The sequence below is a fragment of the Diachasma alloeum genome, unplaced genomic scaffold (genome assembly GCF_001412515.2).
Source record: "Diachasma alloeum isolate Michigan unplaced genomic scaffold, Dall2.0 Dall_scaffold_00728, whole genome shotgun sequence".
Taxonomy (NCBI): Eukaryota; Metazoa; Arthropoda; class Insecta; order Hymenoptera; family Braconidae; genus Diachasma; species Diachasma alloeum.
In genome coordinates this window covers 38435-58872 of record NW_021680859.1, presented here as the reverse complement: position 1 = coordinate 58872, position 20438 = coordinate 38435, and the positions used below count along the sequence as shown (strand labels likewise).

Genomic DNA, 20438 nt, shown 5'->3' with positions numbered 1-20438 from the left:
ATTACATAATTAATTGCTTCTCTATCTAATCAACATAATCGATGCCTGAAAATTCTCCCTTCACCACAAAAATCAATTTCCGAATATCATCGACCCCTCGGGAAAACCACAAAACCCCACTAACACTCCCCACTCAGAAAAAAATCTCCCGTCCTCTGCGTCGATTCCCGAGGATCCCCCTTCACACATGCTCACTCTCCCAAGCTTAGTGCTTACACAAATTCTATATTTGAACCCGCAAGGGTGGTGGGAGCGCCGTGCCAACTAGTTACGACTGGCATCAACAGTGCAATCCGAGCTCTCGAAGCCTTGGGGTCGCTCGGTCGGTAGGTCGCCTCCTCTCTCCCGCACAGTAATCAAAGTTTATCACGATTCATCAATTGAAATCAATCGCAATATCGTTCATCAATTGTTGGATCGAACATTTCAGTGAGGATTAATCAATTCTTTTCTGCGTTTATTTTTTAACAGAAATCAGCTTCGTGTGAATATTTTGAGAAGGATGAAGGCCCATATTGTCATTGCAATATGCACTGCCTGTGTGTTTCTGGGTCATTCCGGTAAGTTCAAATGATGATTAAAATCTTTATCAATTATTACGTGAATATTTAGAATTTGTTAAATGATTTTTCACTATTTTATTCCAATTTAACAGAAAAAAAATGAACTTCATTTTTTTGAAAAATTCTCTGTCATTTATTTCGGTTTTCCTGACACTAAGAAGCCTTCAAGTCCTAGTAACAATCTCATGGAAAGCATTTTCGGCGCTTAAAATAACTTTTGAGTGATTCTCGGATTTTTCAGAATTATCTTTGCCGCAGAAACTCGGACTGAATTTTGAATTATTAGGATTTTCCTTTGTCTCCACACCCTCGGACTACCCCTGCGCAAGTCTGGATCGATGACAACGTAATGTGCGCGCGTCTACCCCCACAAAATAAGGGAAACGGGAGAATCCATGGGGGAGTGATGAATGAGAGCGAGAGAGAAATTGCATTGGGTTTCATTAGGAGAAATTCACTGAGATTTTTGTTGGGGGTTTGTTAATTAATAATGCGTGCATACGGCACAGATGTTGGCTTGGTTTTCATGTAGGTAGATGTGGTGGATGTACGATAATGAAAATGAGCTATTTTCGGGGAAAATGATAAATAAAGATGGGAAAAGGGGGAAGAGTTATTTTTATCACCATTCATGTTTTTTTTTAAGAGGGAGGGGATGATTTAAAATTAGATTGACGATGAAGTCTGTGGGATATTGTAGAGATCCTGGATGACTTCTAATTTCTTCTGTATTCTCATATCCCTTACTTCTTAACTATTTTCCAAATGATCGTCAAAATTATTTTGAATTGCTTTTCTCTCAGAACTTTAAGATTAATTTACTCCATGTGAACAATGATTCCTATTCTTCCGATTCTTCGGGGAAAAAAAATCCATGGATACACATAATTTGCAAAGAATTTTGGCCGTAACGAAGATTCAAGTTATAATGGAGCTCTTTCTCTGGATTGTTATCTTGAATATAAATATTTTAAAAAAATAACAAACTCAGTTGTATACCGTTCATTGCTTAATATTATGTACTTATTAAGTAATGGATAATTATTCATTAGTTATGAATATATAATTATTACTGGGAATTACAATTCTCCAATAAGTTTTTTCATCCAATTCAATTGGATTTTCAATTATTCAACGAAATTCCCCATTACAAATTATTAATAAATCTTAAAAATTTGTCCCTCATTACATAGTTTGAATATAGAAGCCGACTAGTTGGCGTCGACGGGTATCTTTTCTAGGCCATCTTTGTAGGTACTAGCTACATTGATTTTCAGAACAGCAGAACAAACCCCGGAGATTGTCACTAGGTTGAAGTTCGTTGGACTCAATTCCTACAAATTTATGCCTCAAGCATGGAACCATTCCTAAACAACCAATATATTATCCTTTTGGGCCGGTTGCACCAAGTCCTGTTAGTCAAATAAATCATTAGAATAAATTTGTGTCTGGAGTTAATTTATGCCACTGTTCGAAAACTTTAGGCATTCATCGTTAGTGTGCTTTCCTTCAGCCAGTTGGTATTGAATATCGAGTAAACACTTCATACGTAATGGTATTATTGGCAAATAGTCATGATACAGCGATACACCACGTTTTTTGGTGAAATACCTTCGATGAACTTTCGATCGAAATTGATCGGCAGATTATTTTTCTTTATTCCGATACATAACAGGAATTTATTAACTGGGCTTCGTGCAACCGGGCCTTTGTATTGAACAACAGGTACGGGTTTATATATGGAGAAAAATATTCAGTAAAAATTATGGAATAATTCACGTAATCCGTAACGGGGAATCGTTTTCCGGCAATTTTTATAGGAATGGACAAGAAGAAATCTGAAACTTTCTGTGAATTTTCAGGTTCATCACCGAACAAAGTACGAAATTGTCACGTAATTTTTCCCGAAAAAGTAAAATCTTACAGAAACTTCCCGACTTATTATGCCTCCAAAATGAAAAATTCTTGAACGTTCAACAATTTTTATGAAGCTGGTGAATTCTTTCTACGTTCCGTTTCGTAAAATTTCTCAATTGTTGTGAAAAAATTACGGAACGACTTGTTGTCCCCACACTGAGAAAAAAATGTTTCAAAAATTAGTGTGCTACTCATCAATGCTGGGACATAACAGGGGGTCATCGAAAAATTCGAATGTGGCACCCCAATTTTTAGAGGGACTTGCGCCACTACTTCGCGCGATGCCCGTAAAACTTAGGGTGCCACATACGAATTTTCTGATGACCCCCTGTTATGTCCCAGCATTAGTGAGTAGCACACTAATTTTTGAAGGGACTTTCACGGAATTATGGTGTATTTTTCTCTCCGTGTGCACAGCGGTGAGTCATCAGACGGGTGGTTAATTTTTACGGAACAAATCGGAGAATTATGTGGTGATTCGTACAATTTCAGTTCCGACTCACACTTATCATTGAATTTTACTTCGCTCGCGGATTACGTTTCGGCACGTAATTTTTACGTTTTTTTCTGGTAAATTTCATTGAATTTATCCTTGTATTTCCTATCCATGGTTATCTCGTTTTTTACATGATGATGATGTGTCCTACGGGACTGTTGATAGAGAGACAACAATATCTTGTTCAAATAGTTCTAGATTTTATAGACATAAATTAGGTAATTCAACAGTATTAACGAATGGAGAACTAGTATAAAGTTCAGTGTTCTTCAATGCTCTCATTTTCTGTATTCCTAGGGGCAAATAGAATAGCTAGACGGAAGAATGTAGGTGCAATGGAGCCTGAGGAATTCATAGTAATGAATGAAATATCCGTATTAAAAAAATTAAATTGTACTTTTTTTTCATTCAGGGAATTTACGCACTCATTCGTTATCCTGTATATTGTTTCAGGAGTGAATGGACTGCAGTGCTACGTTTGCAACAGCCATGAGGACACCCGATGTGCGAAGCCAATTCCTCCTGAGGAATTATTAAGAAGCTGTGATAACCTCGGACCTGGAGGTACCAAGTACACCATGTGCCGAAAAACTGTGCAGTCCATTGAATTTGGAGTTAATGGACGTAAGTTTCCTCTCATTCATTATTAAATATATTTCATCCTTTTGTAGATTCATAATTTTACGTAATTTTATCATTCACATAATCAATTTAGGAGTGAAATGGTGAAATTCAAGATCAATTATCAGTTGTAGAAGGACATAATTCCTGTTTTTTTCAGTTTTTAATCTCAATATTTCATCAAGTGATGTGATTTTCTTATTCGTATTCTTTATTTTTTTATTTAATACCTCTTGTGTCAAAAATTTTCTACATAGAAAACAAATTCTCCAACGTTTTCTCTAAAAATCATTATATACGTAAATATTTTCTTGAAAAAAATCATGACGTTTGGTTTTAGCACTGTGGCAAAATTTCCATCATTCTAAATATCATCTCCCTATTTTGAATAGTGTTAAACAATAGGAGATGAAAACAACATATTTAAGAGTAGCAAAAAATGTTAGAAAATGTTGAATATGCGGCGGAAAAAAATTCATCAAAAAACCTAGCAAATTCGAGAGAAAATTTGATTATTAGTTGCCCAGTCTATTAACAATTTCGGCAGCTTTGCTGTGCGTTTTTTATGTCGAAAATTCCCAATAGAAACTACTTTATATGAAAATTCAGTAGGATTTCATCTTTTTACACAAATTTTTTAGGCTGTGGCTATTCGCACCGGGCGTGTGACACGCCGGCGTAAAACACGCCGGCGTGTTTCACGCCCGGTGCGTTTATGAATTTTATTCTCTGGCGTGTTTCACGCCCGGTGAGGAAAACTCTCTGACGTGTTTCACGCACGGTGAGGAAAACTATCGTGTTCCACGCCGACTAAAATACTCTTTAGCATGTTCCACGCCGACTAAAATACTCCCTGGCGTATTTCACGCCGACTAAAACTCTCTGCGGTGTTCCACGCCGAGTGAAAAATATTCGTTGGCGTGTTGCACGCAGAGTCAAATCTTCTTTGGCGTGTTACACGCCGAGTCAAAAATATTCTTTGGCGTGTTGCACGCCGAGTCAAAAATATTCTTTGGCGTGTTGCACGCCGAGTCAAAAATATTCGTTGGCGTGTTGCACGCAGAGTCAAATCTTCTTTGGCGTGTTACACGACGAGTTAAAAATATTCTTTGGCGTGTTGCACGCTGAGTCAAAAATAATCTTTGGCGTGTTGCACGCCGAGTCAAAAATATTCTTTGGCGTATTGCACGCCGAGTCAAAAATATTCTTTGGCGTGTTGCACGCCGAATCAAAAATATTCTTTGACGTGTTGCACGCCGAAACAAAAATATTCTTTGGCGTGTTGCACGCCGAGTCAAAAATATTCTTTGGCGTGTTGCACGCCGAGTCAAAAATATTCTTTGGCGTGTTTCACGCCGAGTGAAATACTCTTTTGACATATGGCTAAAAACAACTTTTCTGCCTTCTGTATTGCGAAACTCACAGTCTCCAGATATAGCATATTTCGATACAATTGCAGAAAAGTGTTTTTTTTGCTCGTAGGAGGTTTATAGCACGAGCTGAAGGGGAGTGATCTAATACCACGAGTATCGATATTTTTCATCACAATGTATGGAAGCGTGCCTACAAAGTTACTTTTTCGCACATCGTGATGAGAAATGTCGAAATGTACTCTCTGGAGTGTTTCACGCCCACTAAAATTCTCTCTGGCGTGTTTCACGCACACTGAAGAAATGCTGTTTCACGTGTTTCACGCATGTTGAGAATAAAGGAGAGTATTTATTGCAACGCGATGCAAACGAATGATGCGTAATAAATGTAAATATCAAGGGTGAAGTGTCAAGGATAAAGGGTCAAGGGTAAAATATCAAGTCACCCTTGATATTTCACCCATGAGGGGCCGTTTTTCTACACTAATATCCTCTCTGGCGTGTTTCACGCCCACTAAAACATTTCCTGGCGTGTTTCACGCACACTGAAGAAATACGCTTTCGCGTGTTTTCAAGCATGCTGAGAATAAAGGAGAGTATTTATTGCAATGCAAACGAATAATGCGAAATGAATACAAATATATTGAAATTAGAGGAGGGTGAGACAAAATGGACTGCGGGGCAAAATGGACCACTATTTTTTTTTCTTTTTCTTTTTCAATTTTTTTTTTAATGCTGAACCTTCATGGGTAAAATGTCAAGGGTGAAATATTATGGGTAATCGATAAATCGAAATTGACATTTTTTATTTTTGTACTTCTATCGCTCCTATTGATCGATTTGATATCTTGGGGCCCGCGAATGAATAATCAATCATTGGTTGATAACAAAACTCAAACAATAATGGCAAATCCACTTTTGAAAAATCGACGTCGGAACAGGCGACTTGATTTAGGTCGAAATGAATCTAAGGATCACTTTTTCGGCAATATCTCTAGAACTATTCGTCCGATTGCAACAGATGAAGTTGCAAGTGAAAGGTGGCTTCATTTCCCATCCATTGCACTACTCATGGAATTATTTTCACTGGGAATTAGTACAGTTATTGGTGTTTTTGTCAAAAACCTATTTTTGGCAAAAAGAAAATGGATTTATGAGCTGTCAAATTGAGGAGGAATGAGTGCAGCTTTAATCTGAACCCTTGTTCATTGCCATGGGATTAATAGTTCCCGAGATATTCAAGTTTGAGTGATTTTTTTTTCGATGAAAAGGATTGCCATTCCCATTTTTGTAAAAAAATTTAAATTATCAAAGAAACACTGAAAAAATTAAATCCGGCACTAATGATTGATGGTTCCTGAGGTTAAATTTGATGCTCTGTACTAAAAATCAATTAACGATTATGAACGCGCGCTGTAGCGCACATCTTCACCCTAGTCATGGGTAAAACCTTGACGCTTGACTCTTGATATTTTACGTATGATAGTTCACCATTGAAAAAAAAATTTTTTAAATGGAAAAAAAAAAATCAGTGGTCCATTTTGTTCTCGCGGTTCATTTTACCGCACAGTCCGTATTGACCCCCTTGGCCCATTTTGCCCCATCCTCCCCTGCCTTAGCAACGCGCGTTCCTATTTTTTGCCGCGTTGCTAAGCCAGACATAGTTATCAAACCCAATAACTTGTACGCCCCGAACTAATAACGCCCATCTATTGTAGACTCTCCTTTAGCCATGTTTCACGCCCGTTTAGGATAACTCTTGGGTGTGTTTTACGCACATTCAAAGGAACTCATTCGACGCATTAAATGAAAAAAACAAAATTAATTTTTTTTATTTAAATGAGGAATCTTGGTGTGTAAATAAATCGATGCAAGTGAGACAACATGACGCAGTGGAATTTCGTTTCTATTTATATCGCAAATTCGATCTATGCGATATTAAATATATCACATATATCTTTTACATGAACACGTTTATAAGAAAGACAAAGAATCCATTCGATTTCATCAATCAGATGAATTCAAGAAATTTTTTTTAGATTCTAGAAAAAAAAAAGATTGAATTAATCAATAAAAATCTGATTAAATTAAGAAAAATTTGTAAAAATTGTTGAAGGATAATATAGGAGAAGTTAAATGGACATTAGGGCTATCTTTTCCTCTAAATAAAAAAAAAAAACAATAGTTTGAACAATTTTATATTTATTTATATGATTTATGAAATAAACACATGGAGATTAAATTAGTAGCATATAAATTATATAAACTTATGAATAGTATTTAAGTGAAAACCGATTAATTTCCAGCAGTTCAACTGAAAGTTTGCTTTGGAAAGAAAATTATTAAAGATTTCCGAGACAAAAACAGACGCCTTCAGATATTAGTTGACTTCGTTGGGTGTCAAGAAACCTTCAATCACTAGTTTACAACTATAAGCCCAACTGAATGCCTTTTTATCGTACTCTATTATCTTCAGATTCATAGGGAAAAAAAACGATGGAGCATAAGAAATATACTCAATTAATGAATGAGAAAATTTATAGAATTTCCTCTTGTGGAAGCCAAGTGCAGGTTCGACTTGAAAATCTCCAGTTCCCAAACTTATGAAGACGTCTCCATAATACAAGTAATAGATAAGCTCTCTCTTGACTGTCTTGATTTCTACCAAATAAAACTCCCTCTCCGTTTACTCAAATGTTGAACGACCAAGAACGGCAAAAATAATCACATGTTTGTACACTTGTTACAAACTCATCTAGGCTCTCTTGGTTTCCGGATGATACCGAGGCAGCAGTAGTTGTGGTGAAGGAGACAGGCAGTGCAGATAAGCACGTTCCCTTGTGCTGCTTTCTCTGGTTGCTTACAAATGACGCAAGTGAATAGTTTTTTGCCTTTCTTCTCTTTTAGTTTTTTCATTATTAATTGGAAGGCTTCCTCCTCAAAGAATTCTTTAATAAGAGTGATATTTGTTAATTTACTGTCGACGAGAGCATCACTCAGAGTTTATGGCGTAAGGCATTGTACATCTTTGACTGTAATTGCTGAATCTTTTAGATCCTCATAATCAAAATTTAACAACTTCAAAAGCCACTCCTGCTTTTCCCTGATAGGTTTATCGTTGAAAATAAGTGTCTCCTTCTGGTAACGTCTACTCATCCATGCATCATCTTCAAGCTAAAAAAAAATTGAAAAAAAAGTTGAATCTATTCAATTTTAATTATCAATATGGTATTTTGTGCATTAAAAACGAAAAAATTACCAGTGATTCGGCAGCATTATCAGCTAGATGGCCCTGCCCTGAGCTCGAAGGTGCTACAGACGACGCTTGATTCATCGGTATGATGGTCGGGGAATCCCCTTTCTCAACCTCTTTATCCGATGCAAGGTGAATCCTCTTGGTAGTGACTTCTTCATCGATGCATTTTCGTTTTTTCCCCCTGAACTTTGGCCTCAGGTGTATGTCCAGTTGGAGGTTGAGGAACATCAGGCTCTTGCAAAACCTCAGGAATATTAGCCTCTGGTAAAACCTCAGGAATACTAGGCTCTTGCAAACCCTCAAGAACATTAGCCTCTGGCAAACCCTCAGGAACATTAGCCTCTGGCAAACCATCAGGAGCCTTAGCCTCTGGCAAAATATCAGGAACATTAGGCTCTTGCAAACCCTCAGGAACATTAGCCTCTGGCAAACCATCAGGATCACTGGGACACAATGATAATCCATCTAGCACGAAAGCAGTTGGACTAGCCTGAACAGAAAGACTGGCAGGATCATATAAAGAATCGAACACACGCCAACATGCCAACGCTGGAGGATTTTTTGAAGTTTCTCACAGATCGTACTCATACGCTGAGACTTCTTAATCAAAATAAAGTTAAATCTCAGAATTCAAACAAGCAACAGACGCACTCAGCTGATAAGAAAGCCAGAAGGACAGCAAAAAAGAGTCGACAGTCACATTAGCCGGAACAGCCTACATTTGCAAGTTCTGCGCTGGAAGTCACCCAGTGAACTGGTGTGAGGACCTCATCAAGCTTCCCATTGAAGAAAGAAGAAAAGAGGTTATGAAAAAGAATCTCTGCACCAACTGTCTGACACCCGGACACTTTTCCAATCAATGTACGGGCTCAGGATGCAAGAGGTGTTCTGAACGCCACAACACACTCCTCCACAAGGGCAGAAAGCCTCCAGATAATCCACATCCACCAGCTGTCAATCATCTGGCGGACTCATTCGATACAGACGTTACAATCAACATGTACTGTACTCAAAAAGCACAGTCTCATGTGGTACTTTCAACAGCCCAGTTGTACATCCAGGATAACAACGAGAGCCTCATGATTTGTCGTGCACTATTGGATCCAGGATCTCAGTCCAATCTCATGACCAGTGAGTTGGCGAAAAAGCTAAAATTACCATTGAATAATCAGATCAGGCACATCAGTGGCATCAATCAGACCAGGACCAATGCCCAAAAGGTCACCCAGGTACAAATCCACTCCATGCACAACGAATTCACAGCACAGATGGAATGTCTGGTGCTCCCAGCCATTACAGAGCAGATACCACAGACGAAAATAGATATTACCAATATAATTGTGCCAAAGGGGGTTCAATTAGCAGATCCAGCTTACAATGAACCTGGCAAGATTGATCTACTGATCGGAGCAGAATTGTACTGGAAGTTACTCATTGGCACACCACGAAATAGATTCGATGGTCAGCCTGCACTGCAAAATACGAGACTAGGATGGATCCTAGGTAGTGAGATAGCTGGAACCAAAAGTGGCATGTCTTCTACCTGTCTCACGGTCACCAACACACAATTGCATCAGCAACTGGAACGGTTTTGGACCCAAGAATCCATTCCAGAAACCAGCCACTTCACCAAGGAGAAAAAATTGTGTGAAGAGCTGTTCACCAGCACAGTACAGAGAGACCACGATGGTAGATTCATCGTGCGTCTTCCCAAAAGAGATCATGTCGTACTTGGAAAATCCAAGGACCAAGCATCACGCAGGCTACATGCTGTAGAAAGAAGATTCAGCAGAGACCCTGAGTTACATAGAGCATACAATGATTTTATGGATGACTACATCGATAGTAACCACATGACCTTGGTAGAAAATATCACCGAGTCTCCAGAAACCTACTTCATTCCACATCAAGCAGTCGTTCATCCAGGAAGCGTGACGACAAAACTCCGGGTCATCTTTGACACCTCAGCCAAGAAGTCCAATGGAGCTTCACTGAATGATAAATTGATAGCAGGACCCAATCGGCAGCAAGACCTCTTCAAGATAACGTTGAGATTCAGGACTTATGAGTATGTTATCACTGCTGACATAGCTAAAATGTTCAGGCAGATACTCATTCACCCAGAAGACAGATCAATGCAGCTTATTCTGTGGAGAAAAGACCCAGAAGCGCCTCAAAACACATACCAGTTGAATACGGTGACGTATGGCACAGCCTGTGCTCCGTTTCACGCGATGCGGTGTCTTCGTGAGTTCGCAGCACAACACAAACTGGAATTCCCTCTCGCGGCTAAGGTTGTTGAGCAGGACTTCTACATGGACGACGTCTTAACAGGTGGAGAGACACTGCAAGGAGTCATCGAGTTGCAAAAAGACTTATCTGAGCTTTTGATGAAAGGCCAGCTCCCACTGCGCAAGTGGAGGTCAAACAATTCACGAATTTTACTTCACCTTGAAGATGAGAGTAAGATGGACAGTCTACGCACCATTGACAAACAAGACGCTCTCAAAACATTGGGACTTTTATGGAACTCTTCATCGGACATTCTTCAGTATAAAGTTGAGCTATCTGACAAATCAGCCAACATCAAGCGAGAGGTATTGTCACGAATCTCGCAGATCTTCGATCCACTGGGGCTCGTTGCACCAGTCCTTATCAATGGCAAGATATTAATGCAGAAATTATGGAAAGAAGAGCTTGAGTGTGACCAGCAACTCCCCCAAGATTATCAGAATGTTTGGAATCATTATTATTCGTCCTTGACATTGCTGAACGCCCTTGAGATACCAAGGAATGTAAATCTACGAAATACTCGAGGAAAATTCGATTTGTTTGGCTTTGGAGATGCCTCAGAGCGTGCCTTTGGAGCCTGTCTATATGCGGTGAACAAAGATGATCAAGGTCATCTGCAGTCTCATCTTTTGTGCTCCAAATCCAAGGTAGCACCATGAAAGGTGATTTCAGTACCCAGGTTGGAACTTGAGGCCGCCTTATTGCTTTCTCAGCTCTGTCAGACTGTCAAAACATCATTTCATCACAAAGTCGAAAGAATCCAGCTTTGGAGTGACAGCACGGTCGTACTTGGGTGGATAAAGACAGACCCAAGTCTCTTGAAGACTTTTGTTGCCAATAGAGTTAGCAAGATCCAAGAGCTAACAGAAAATATCCCTTGGCAACATGTGCCCACCGAAGAAAATCCAGCAGATCCGCTGTCACGCGGAGTGAGCAGTGACGACTTGAAGACATGCAGACTTTGGTGGCGTGGTCCCTCATGGCTTGAAGAGCAAGCACAACATCCAGCATGAATGAGTGACCCTGCTATGGATTTACCGGAGCTAAAACAAACTTCAGTCACTTTGGTCAAAGCATCAGAAGCATCCACTCCTTCTACCAGCGAGACACAACGTAACAACCCTCATTCTGCGCAGGGAGCATGAACGCCTACGACACTGCCCTCCTGAGCAGTTGCTTCACGTGGTACGTGACAGATTCTGGCTAATCAGCGGATGCAGAGAGGCTCAAAAGGTTGTAAGAAGTTGTATAAAGTGTTTCCGCTTCAGACCTATCATCCCAGATGTCCTGATGGGAGACCTGCCTGAAGAGCGTGTCAGAGGACATTCTCGTCTTTTCTCAGTCACTGGTGTCGACTATGCAGGTCCGATTCAAGTTCGAGAAAGCCGACGTCATGGAAGGATCCACATTTCAAAGGGATACGTGGCTGTTTTCGTTTGCTTCAGCACCAAGGCTGTCCACCTGGAACTGGTCACGGAGTTGACTACCGAGGCATTTCTGGCAGCTTTAAGTCGCTTTACAGCACGACGTGGACTCTGCTCCCAGTTGTTCTCGGATAATGGGACCAACTTTGTTGAAGAGAATGAAGAGACATTTATATACTGTTACTCAAGGTCGAGTTTTTACATTTGAAGAGTATAGTACACTGCTGACTGAAATCGAGGCCATATTAAATTCAAGGCCATTGACTCCTTTAACCAATGATCCCTCTGATCTTCAAGTCCTTACCCCATCCCACTTCCTCATTGGTGACTCACTACTCCAGCCTGTTCAAGCTAATTTTCTCGAAGTTCCAGAGAATCGTTTATCTCGTTGGCAGCATTTGACAAAGTTGAAGCAACAACTGTGGCAACGCTGGCAGACTGAGTATCTGCAGGAATTGCAGAAGAGAGTAAAATGGAGTACGTCAGGTCAAAGAGTTGAGTTGGACTCGCTCGTTTTACTCATCGAGGACAACGTGCCACCTCTCCAGTGGCCTCTGGGTCGTGTGATCGAGGTTCACCCTGGGCGAGATGGGGGTGTGAGAGTGGTGACCGTAAAGACTGCCACTGGAATTTACAAGCGAGCAGTCAAGAACATAAGCCCTCTTCCGATGGGAGATGAGGCTTAAATTTTGTGTTTACCAAAGGAAAGATGTAAATTTTTGAGAGTTTATTAATATTTTCAATTAAAAATTAATGTAACAAGTCAAGTCATTTAAATGTAAGCGGTCGAGTCATTTAATGTAAACAGTCGAGTCATAAAAAAAAAAAAAATTAGTCATTAGTGCAAACTAGAATCGTCAATTACTTTTGTTGCTTTTCAACGTCATGTTAGTGTCAAGCGGTTGATAATTCAATTTCTTCATTCCCGTTTGACGGATTAATTTAACTCAAAATACCCGTTATTATTTATACAGCTTTGAAAGATGACCTTTCAAGGGCCCCGGGATGTTAGTGAGGCCGTCAGAGGCGCCGTAGTGACGAGTTTTTGAGTTGGACGTTAGGATTAAGTTTGTATAGTCAGTGATTCACAAGATGGCGAAATGCCAATACACACACAAATTCCCTGTACTGAATAAAATTGCATTTACGTTCATTATGAATTAAAAAGTGTTGTTTATTAATATCCCCAAAAACACCTTACGCCACAAACTCTGAGTGATGCCCTCGTCGACAGTAAATTAACAAATATCACTCTCTTTAAAGAATTCTTTGAGGAGGAAGCCTTCCAATTAATAATGAAAAAACTAAAAGAGAAGAAAGGCAAAAAACTATTCACTCGCGTCATTTGTAAGCAACCAGAAAAAGCAGCACAAGGGAACGTGCTTATCTGCACTGCCTGTCTCCTTCACCACCACTACTGCTGCCTCGGTATCATCCGGAAACCAAGAGAGCCTAGATGAGTTTGTAACAAGTGTACAAACATGTGATTATTTTTGCCGTTCTTGGTCGTTCAACATTTGAGTAAACGGAGAGGGAGTTTTATTTGGTAGAAATCAAGACAGTCAAGAGAGAGCTTATCTATTACGTGTATTATGGAGAAATCTCCATAAGTTTGGGAACTGGAGATTTTCCAGTCGAACCTGCACTTGCCTTCCACAAGAGGAAATTCTATAAATTTTCTCATTCATTAATTGAGTATATTTCTTATGCTCCATCTTTTTTTTTTCCTATGAATCTGAAGATAATAGAGTACGATAAAAAGGCATTCAGTTGGGCTTATAGTTGTAAACTAGTGGTTGAACGTTTCTTGACACCCAACGAAGTCAACTAATATCTGAAGGCGTCTGTTTTTGTCCCGGAAATATTTAATAGTTTTTTTGTCAAAGCAAACTTTCAGTTGAGCTGCTGGAAACCAATTGGTTTTCACTTAAATACTATTCATAAGTTTATATAATTTATATGCTACTAATTTAATCTCTATGCGTTTATTTCATAAATCATATAAATAAATATAAAATTGTTCAAACTATTGTTTTTTTTTTGATTTAGAGGAAAAGATAGCCCTAATGTCCATTTGACCTCTCCTATATTATCCTTCAGCATTTATTACAATTTTTTCTTAATTTAATCAGATTTTTATTGATTAATTCAATCTTTTTTTTTTCTAGAATCTAAAAAAATTTCTTGAATTCATCTGATTGATGAAATTGAATGAATTCTTTGTCTTTCTTATAAACGTGTTCATGTAAAAGATATATGTGATATATTTAATATCGCATAGATCGAATTTGCGATATAAATAGAAACGAAATACCACTGCGTCATGTTTTGTCTCACTTGAATCGATTTATTTACACACCAAGATTCCTCATTTAAATAGAAAATAATAATTTTGTTTTTTTCATTTGATGCGTCGAATGAGTTCCTTTGATTGTGCGTAAAATACGCCCAAGAGTTATCCTAAACGGGCGTGAAACATGGCTAAAGGAGAGTCTACAATAGATGGGCGTTATTAGTTCGGGGCGTACAAGTTATTGGGTTTGATAACTATGTCTGGCTTAGCAACGCGGCAAAAAATAGGAACGCGCGTTGCTAAGGCAGGGGAGGATGGGGCAAAATGGGCCAAGGGGGTCAATACGGACTGTGCGGTAAAATGAACCGCGAGAACAAAATCGACCACTGATTTTTTTTTGTTTTTCCATTTTTAAAATTTTTTTTTCAATGGTGAACTATCATGCGTAAAATATCAAGAATCAAGCATCAAGGTTTTACCCATGACTAGGGTGAAGATGTGCGCTACAGCGCGCGTTCATAATCGTTAATTGATTTTTAGTACAGAGCATCAAATTTAACCTCAGGAACCATCAATCATTATTGTAATGTAAATGTAAATTTTGACCAATATCCTGGTTTTATTATCATCTGAACACGATCCAGTTAGCAAATATATGTGCAGGATTTAATTTTTTCAGTGTTTCTTTGACAATTTAAATTTTTTTACAAAAATGGGAATGGCAATCCTTTTCATCTAAAAAAAAATCACTCAAACTTGAATATCCCGGGAACTATTAATCCCACGGCAATGAACAAGGGTTCAGATTAAAGCTGCACTCATTCCTCCTCAATTTGACAGCTCATAAACCCATTTTCTTTTTGCCAAAAATAGGTTTTTGACAAAAACACCAATAACTGTACTAATTCCCAGTGAAAATAATTCCATGAGTAGTGCAATGGATGGGAAATGAAGCCACCTTTCACTTGCAACTTTATCTGTTGCAATCGGACGAATAGTTCTAGAGATATTGCCGAAAAAGTGATCCTTAGATTCATTTCGACCTAAATCAAGTCGCCTGTTCCGACGTCGATTTTTCAAAAGTGAATTTGCCATTAGTGTTTGAGTTTTGTTATCAACCAATGATTGATTATTCATTCGCGGGCCCCAAGATATCAAATCGATCAATAGGAGCGATAGAAGTACAAAAATAAAAAATGTCAATTTCGATTTATCGATTACCCATAATATTTCACCCTTGACATTTTACCCATGAAGGTTCAGCATTAAAAAAAAATTGAAAAAGAAAAAAATTAGTGGTCCATTTTGCCCCGCAGTCCATTTTGTCCCACCCTCCTCTAATTTCAATATATTTGTATTCATTTCGCATTATTCGTTTGCATTGCAATAAATACTCTCCTTTATTCTCAGCATGCTTGAAAACACGCGAAAGCGTATTTCTTCAGTGTGCGTGAAACACGCCAGGAAATGTTTTAGTGGGCGTGAAACACGCCAGAGAGGATATTAGTGTAGAAAAACGGCCCCTCATGGGTGAAATATCAAGGGTGACTTGATATTTCACCCTTGACCCTTTATCCTTGACACTTCACCCTTGATATTTACATTTATTACGCATCATTCGTTTGCATCGCGTTGCAATAAATACTCTCCTTTATTCTCAACATGCGTGAAACACGTGAAACAGCATTTCTTCAGTGTGCGTGAAACACGCCAGAGAGAATTTTAGTGGGCGTGAAACATTCCAGAGGGTACATTTCGACATTTCTCATCACGATGTGCGAAAAAGTAACTTTGTAGGCACGCTTCCATACTGTGTGATGAAAAATATCGATACTCGTGGTATTAGATCACTCCCCTTCAGCTCGTGCTATAAACCTCCTACGAGCAAAAAAAACACTTTTCTGCAATTGTATCGAAATATGCTATATNGGATAATTTGAGAATAATTACCTATATTTTCTCTAAATACAATTCTGATCGTCAAAAGACGTAAATAAGGCCTTTAATGAGATCTAGGGAGTGAGGGAGGCCAGGCAACTTTTGTACACGTGCAAAGGGAGTGACTCTAATGCAGAAAAAAGGGGAGATGCTAGTCGTGTCGAAGGAATGCAACTAAATATAAAAATAATAACTGAATGGGGAAGAAACAAAAGAGTGTAGGCTCACCGTTGGGGGTATGAAGGGTAATATTGTAGGGACAAGAGGGAAAATGAGGGGGGTAACTCGTACTCACGAAGGGACTTCACTCTGGCGAACACGTGGAATTCCACCGGCGTCTTGCATTCCTTCAAAATACCAGGGCGTTTTCCTGGAGAGCCTCCTTTCCACCTCGGGATTTCCTGGGCACCAATACTAGAGCTGGGATGAGCTCGATGTATCAAAAGTCCTCTTTTTATCCGCCAAATAACTTCCGGGCGAATTTTACTGTATTCACTATTACTACTTTCGGGGCACGTGGCGACTCACGGGGCAGCTAATGCACGAGTGACGGTCTTTCCTTTTCCTCCGCGATTTGTGGGGGTTCGTCAGATGTCGAAGTCCTTCGGGTTTTAATTCAGGAGCAATCGGGGCCAATCAGCACGGGTGAGTGGTGACGATGACCACAATCCAGGGATGTCTCGCAAGGGATTATTGCAGGTGGTGAATATTCGGGGGTCCAGTATGGGGAATTTCTAGGAGGCGATGGCTTCTCCAATTGACCGAGTCGGAACTGATGTCTTCCTTCGGCTGATATCTTCGTGATGTCCAGGGGCGGGGGTAGACGGGCGATGAGGGAAAAAGTCTGGGGAAGGGGTATCCAACGGTGGCGGGATTTACCTTTTAGGGGGCAATGTGTAGTGGGAAAAAATATGTAGAAAAATAATAAAAAATAAATGAATATGCCTCGTCACAATACACTGTGATGAAAAATATCGATACTCGTGGTATTAGATCACTCGCCTTCAGCTCGTGCTATAAACCTCCAACGAGCAAAAAAAACACTTTTCTGCACTTGTATTGAAATATACTATTTCTGGAGACTGTGAGTTTCGCAATACAGAAGGCAGAAAAGTTGTTTTTAGCCATATGTCAAAAGAGTATTTCACTCGGCGTGAAACACGCTAAAGAATATTTTTGACTCGGCGTGCAACACGCCAAAGAATATTTTTGTTTCGGCGTGCAACACGTCAAAGAATATTTTTGACTCGGCGTGCGACACGCCAAAGAATATTTTTGACTCGGCGTGCAACACGCCAAAGAATATTTTTGACTCGGCGTGCAACACGCCAAAGAATATTTTTGACTCGGCGTGTAACACGCCAAAGAAGATTTGACTCTGCGTACAACACGCCAACGAATATTTTTCACTCGGCGTGGAACACCGCAGAGAGTTTTAGTCGGCGTGAAACACGCCAGAGAGTTTTCCTCACCGGGCCTGAAACACGCCAGAGAAGAAAATTCATAAACGCACCGGGCGTGAAACACGCCGGCGTGTTTCACGCCGGCGTGTCACACGCCCGTTGCGAATAGCCACGGCCAATTTTTTATTGAACCATTTTCTAGAAATTCCTCTACATAATTTTTTTTTTTTTCATCCATGTTTACTTTTTTTTCATTGAAAAAAATCACAACACGAAAAATCGTAAAAGCTATTAAGCCGAGGAGTTTCTGTAGAAAATATTTCAACAAACCAAATTTTTTTATATAACACTTATCATTAATTGTTCTATTAAAATTAATAATTCTATTGAACTCTTAATTCTATTGAGGAATTCTGCCGCTGTACTGCGCGTTTTTTAATAGAAAATGCCCAATTGAAATTATATTATGTAAAAAATCAGTAGAATTTCATCCTTTTACATTAATTTTCTATTTGTTAATATTTTTATCCTCTTTTCATTGAAAAAATAAAACCAAAAAAACTTGGAAAATACCAGCTGAGGAATTTTTGTAGAAAATATTTCAATAGAATAAGTTGTATGGAAAAATCAAATTTCATTGATTTTTTTTTTATATAAAAAACTTTCCATTAAAAAAAAAGGGCAGAATCTGTCCAAAGGTGATAGAAAATTCAATAGAAATCCTATAGATTTTTCCGGTGAGTCCGCTAGATTGTTCTATGACATTTTTTCGTAAGTATAAGAATCCAGTTAGACGAGTTGTTATCCATCATCTATATTATAATTTCCAGTTGTACCAGAAACTCGAGTAATTCGAACCTGCGGTTACGACGAGTCAAACTACAAAGGCCGTTGCTACCAGCGCGGTGGTTTCGGTGGTCGACAAGAAGTGTGCTCATGCCTCACTGACAAGTGCAACGGAGCAACAACAATTCTGAATAAATCAGCGCACTTCGTCCTGATGTTCCTCTGTGTTATCGGTACAGCCTACCGTTCCTTCCTCGGTAATTAAATTCTCTAGATTAAAGAAAAAACAATTGCAGATGAAAAACGTTAAAAATATAAATGATAAAAAATGAGAGAGGAGTATCGTGGGAACCGAGTGATGGTGATAATAATGGGAATTCATTTAACGATGATGATTGTCATTTGGAGGGCAAATCAAAAGATAATGTTGACGTTGTTTGTTGCGTTTTTAATCGGCGATGCGATGCATCTCCTCATTCACAAATACCAAAAAACAAACAATTTTTTCCTTTTTTAGTAACAAAAGAGTTATAAATAATTCTGAAAAATACTACGAATAATGTGATAAGGAGTAGACGGGAATGAGAAATAATCTTGTGAAGAAAAATTCAATTATCTAGGAAAAAATGAACGTGTGGACGATAGAATGTGATCGGAAAAATTCCGATTCTTTGTGCTGTGGAATCTCTCATTACGAAGAATAATCGATGAAAATAGGTAATCACGCTGCATACGAGGACGGAAACTATAAGTGGCCCTAAAACCGTTCGACATAATTGAATATAAAGCACAACTGTCAACTTCTCGTTCCACTTGAATTAATTTTACGTTTATTTCAATTGCTGTCAAATGACAAAATTGCACAATCCTGGATTCGACAATGGGAAGGAGAAGAATGAATCGTAATCACCGATAATACAGTTTTGAGATTGTGAACATGATGAAAAGAGGATAGAGAGTCGTATTAAATTATTAAATATTGATAATATTAAGTTAATTATAAATTAATTAATAAAATGGGCCAATTCCCGTGCATGGGATGTGATTTGCATCACCAGTCGCCTCGTGTATTTCCTCACACTGCCTTGAAAAGCGGCCCCTTGGGAAGATAATTCTCCAATAGTTTCATTGAAATATTAAACCCGTACGTCAAAATAAATTCACCACGAGTAAAATGGAGTGATGAGTTTTTTTTACATTTAATTTTCCTAACTCAATTTCTCAATCATTCACCCAAGTGAATCATTTATAATATTCACTAAGGGTAACAATAAGGAGAACATTTCTTCTCGGGCGTCGTAAATCTGCTCGGCACTGTTCACAATTTTATTCCATTAAGAAAATAAAAATGAAAATTAAATTTAAAGTTAAAAGAAAAGTGAAATGTTCTGTGTGTAGAGTTTGAATTAAAGCAAATACAATGATAATTTAATTGAACTGGAGTATGTTATAAAATGATGGTAAAAATATAAAAAGTTGGGTAAAATTAGAAATATTTTCGTTATTTATTTAATGATATTTTTGCACATATCATTACCTATTTGAACAGATTACGACCATTCAATTTTTCGTTTTTTTAGATATCATTTCTTACGATTTTTTCAGTTATGAGGACTGAGAAAATATGAGTGGGATTCACAATTTTTCTGGCAACTACGAATTTCAAAAAAAGTCTTTCGAATGTTCAAATGTTTTCAATCTAAAAAACGCTTCATCGTTGTTATCGCAGTAGCAACAGCGCATTTCACGCAAATCTCAATTTTTATATTTTTCCCTTGCCAGCTACCCCAGTCTTATAACTCTCTGGGTCCTCACCACTTTCTGACATTACCGAAGAGTACTTACAAATCGTGAAAGACCCCCGAAAAAAATCCAAAAGAGAGGAATTTCATCCCATCTAACCCAACATTTCTCACGTCCGTCCACCATTCGATTCAATTTTCCAATTGATCCCCTGATCGCCGATAAAATAAAATCATGAATTTATTTGGAGAATCAGCAGAAATTTCTCCCGAGAAATTGAGCCCCAAAATCCAGGTAAAAGTAGAAAGTCCACTGATTTCAGGTTAACTCAATCTG

General features: G+C 38.6%; 1 protein-coding gene across 1 annotated transcript; it reads left to right on the top strand.

Annotated features, from left to right (window-relative positions):
- The first annotated feature begins 229 nt into the window (after window positions 1-229).
- On the top strand, window positions 230-19852 carry LOC107044410. The gene is made up of 4 exons (XM_015266275.1): window positions 230-326; window positions 472-560; window positions 3430-3600; window positions 18404-19852. Exons 2-4 carry the CDS (start codon window positions 503-505, stop codon window positions 18622-18624), a joined length of 450 nt encoding a protein of 149 aa, XP_015121761.1. The 5' UTR covers window positions 230-326; window positions 472-502; the 3' UTR covers window positions 18625-19852.
- The last annotated feature ends 586 nt before the right edge of the window (window positions 19853-20438 follow it).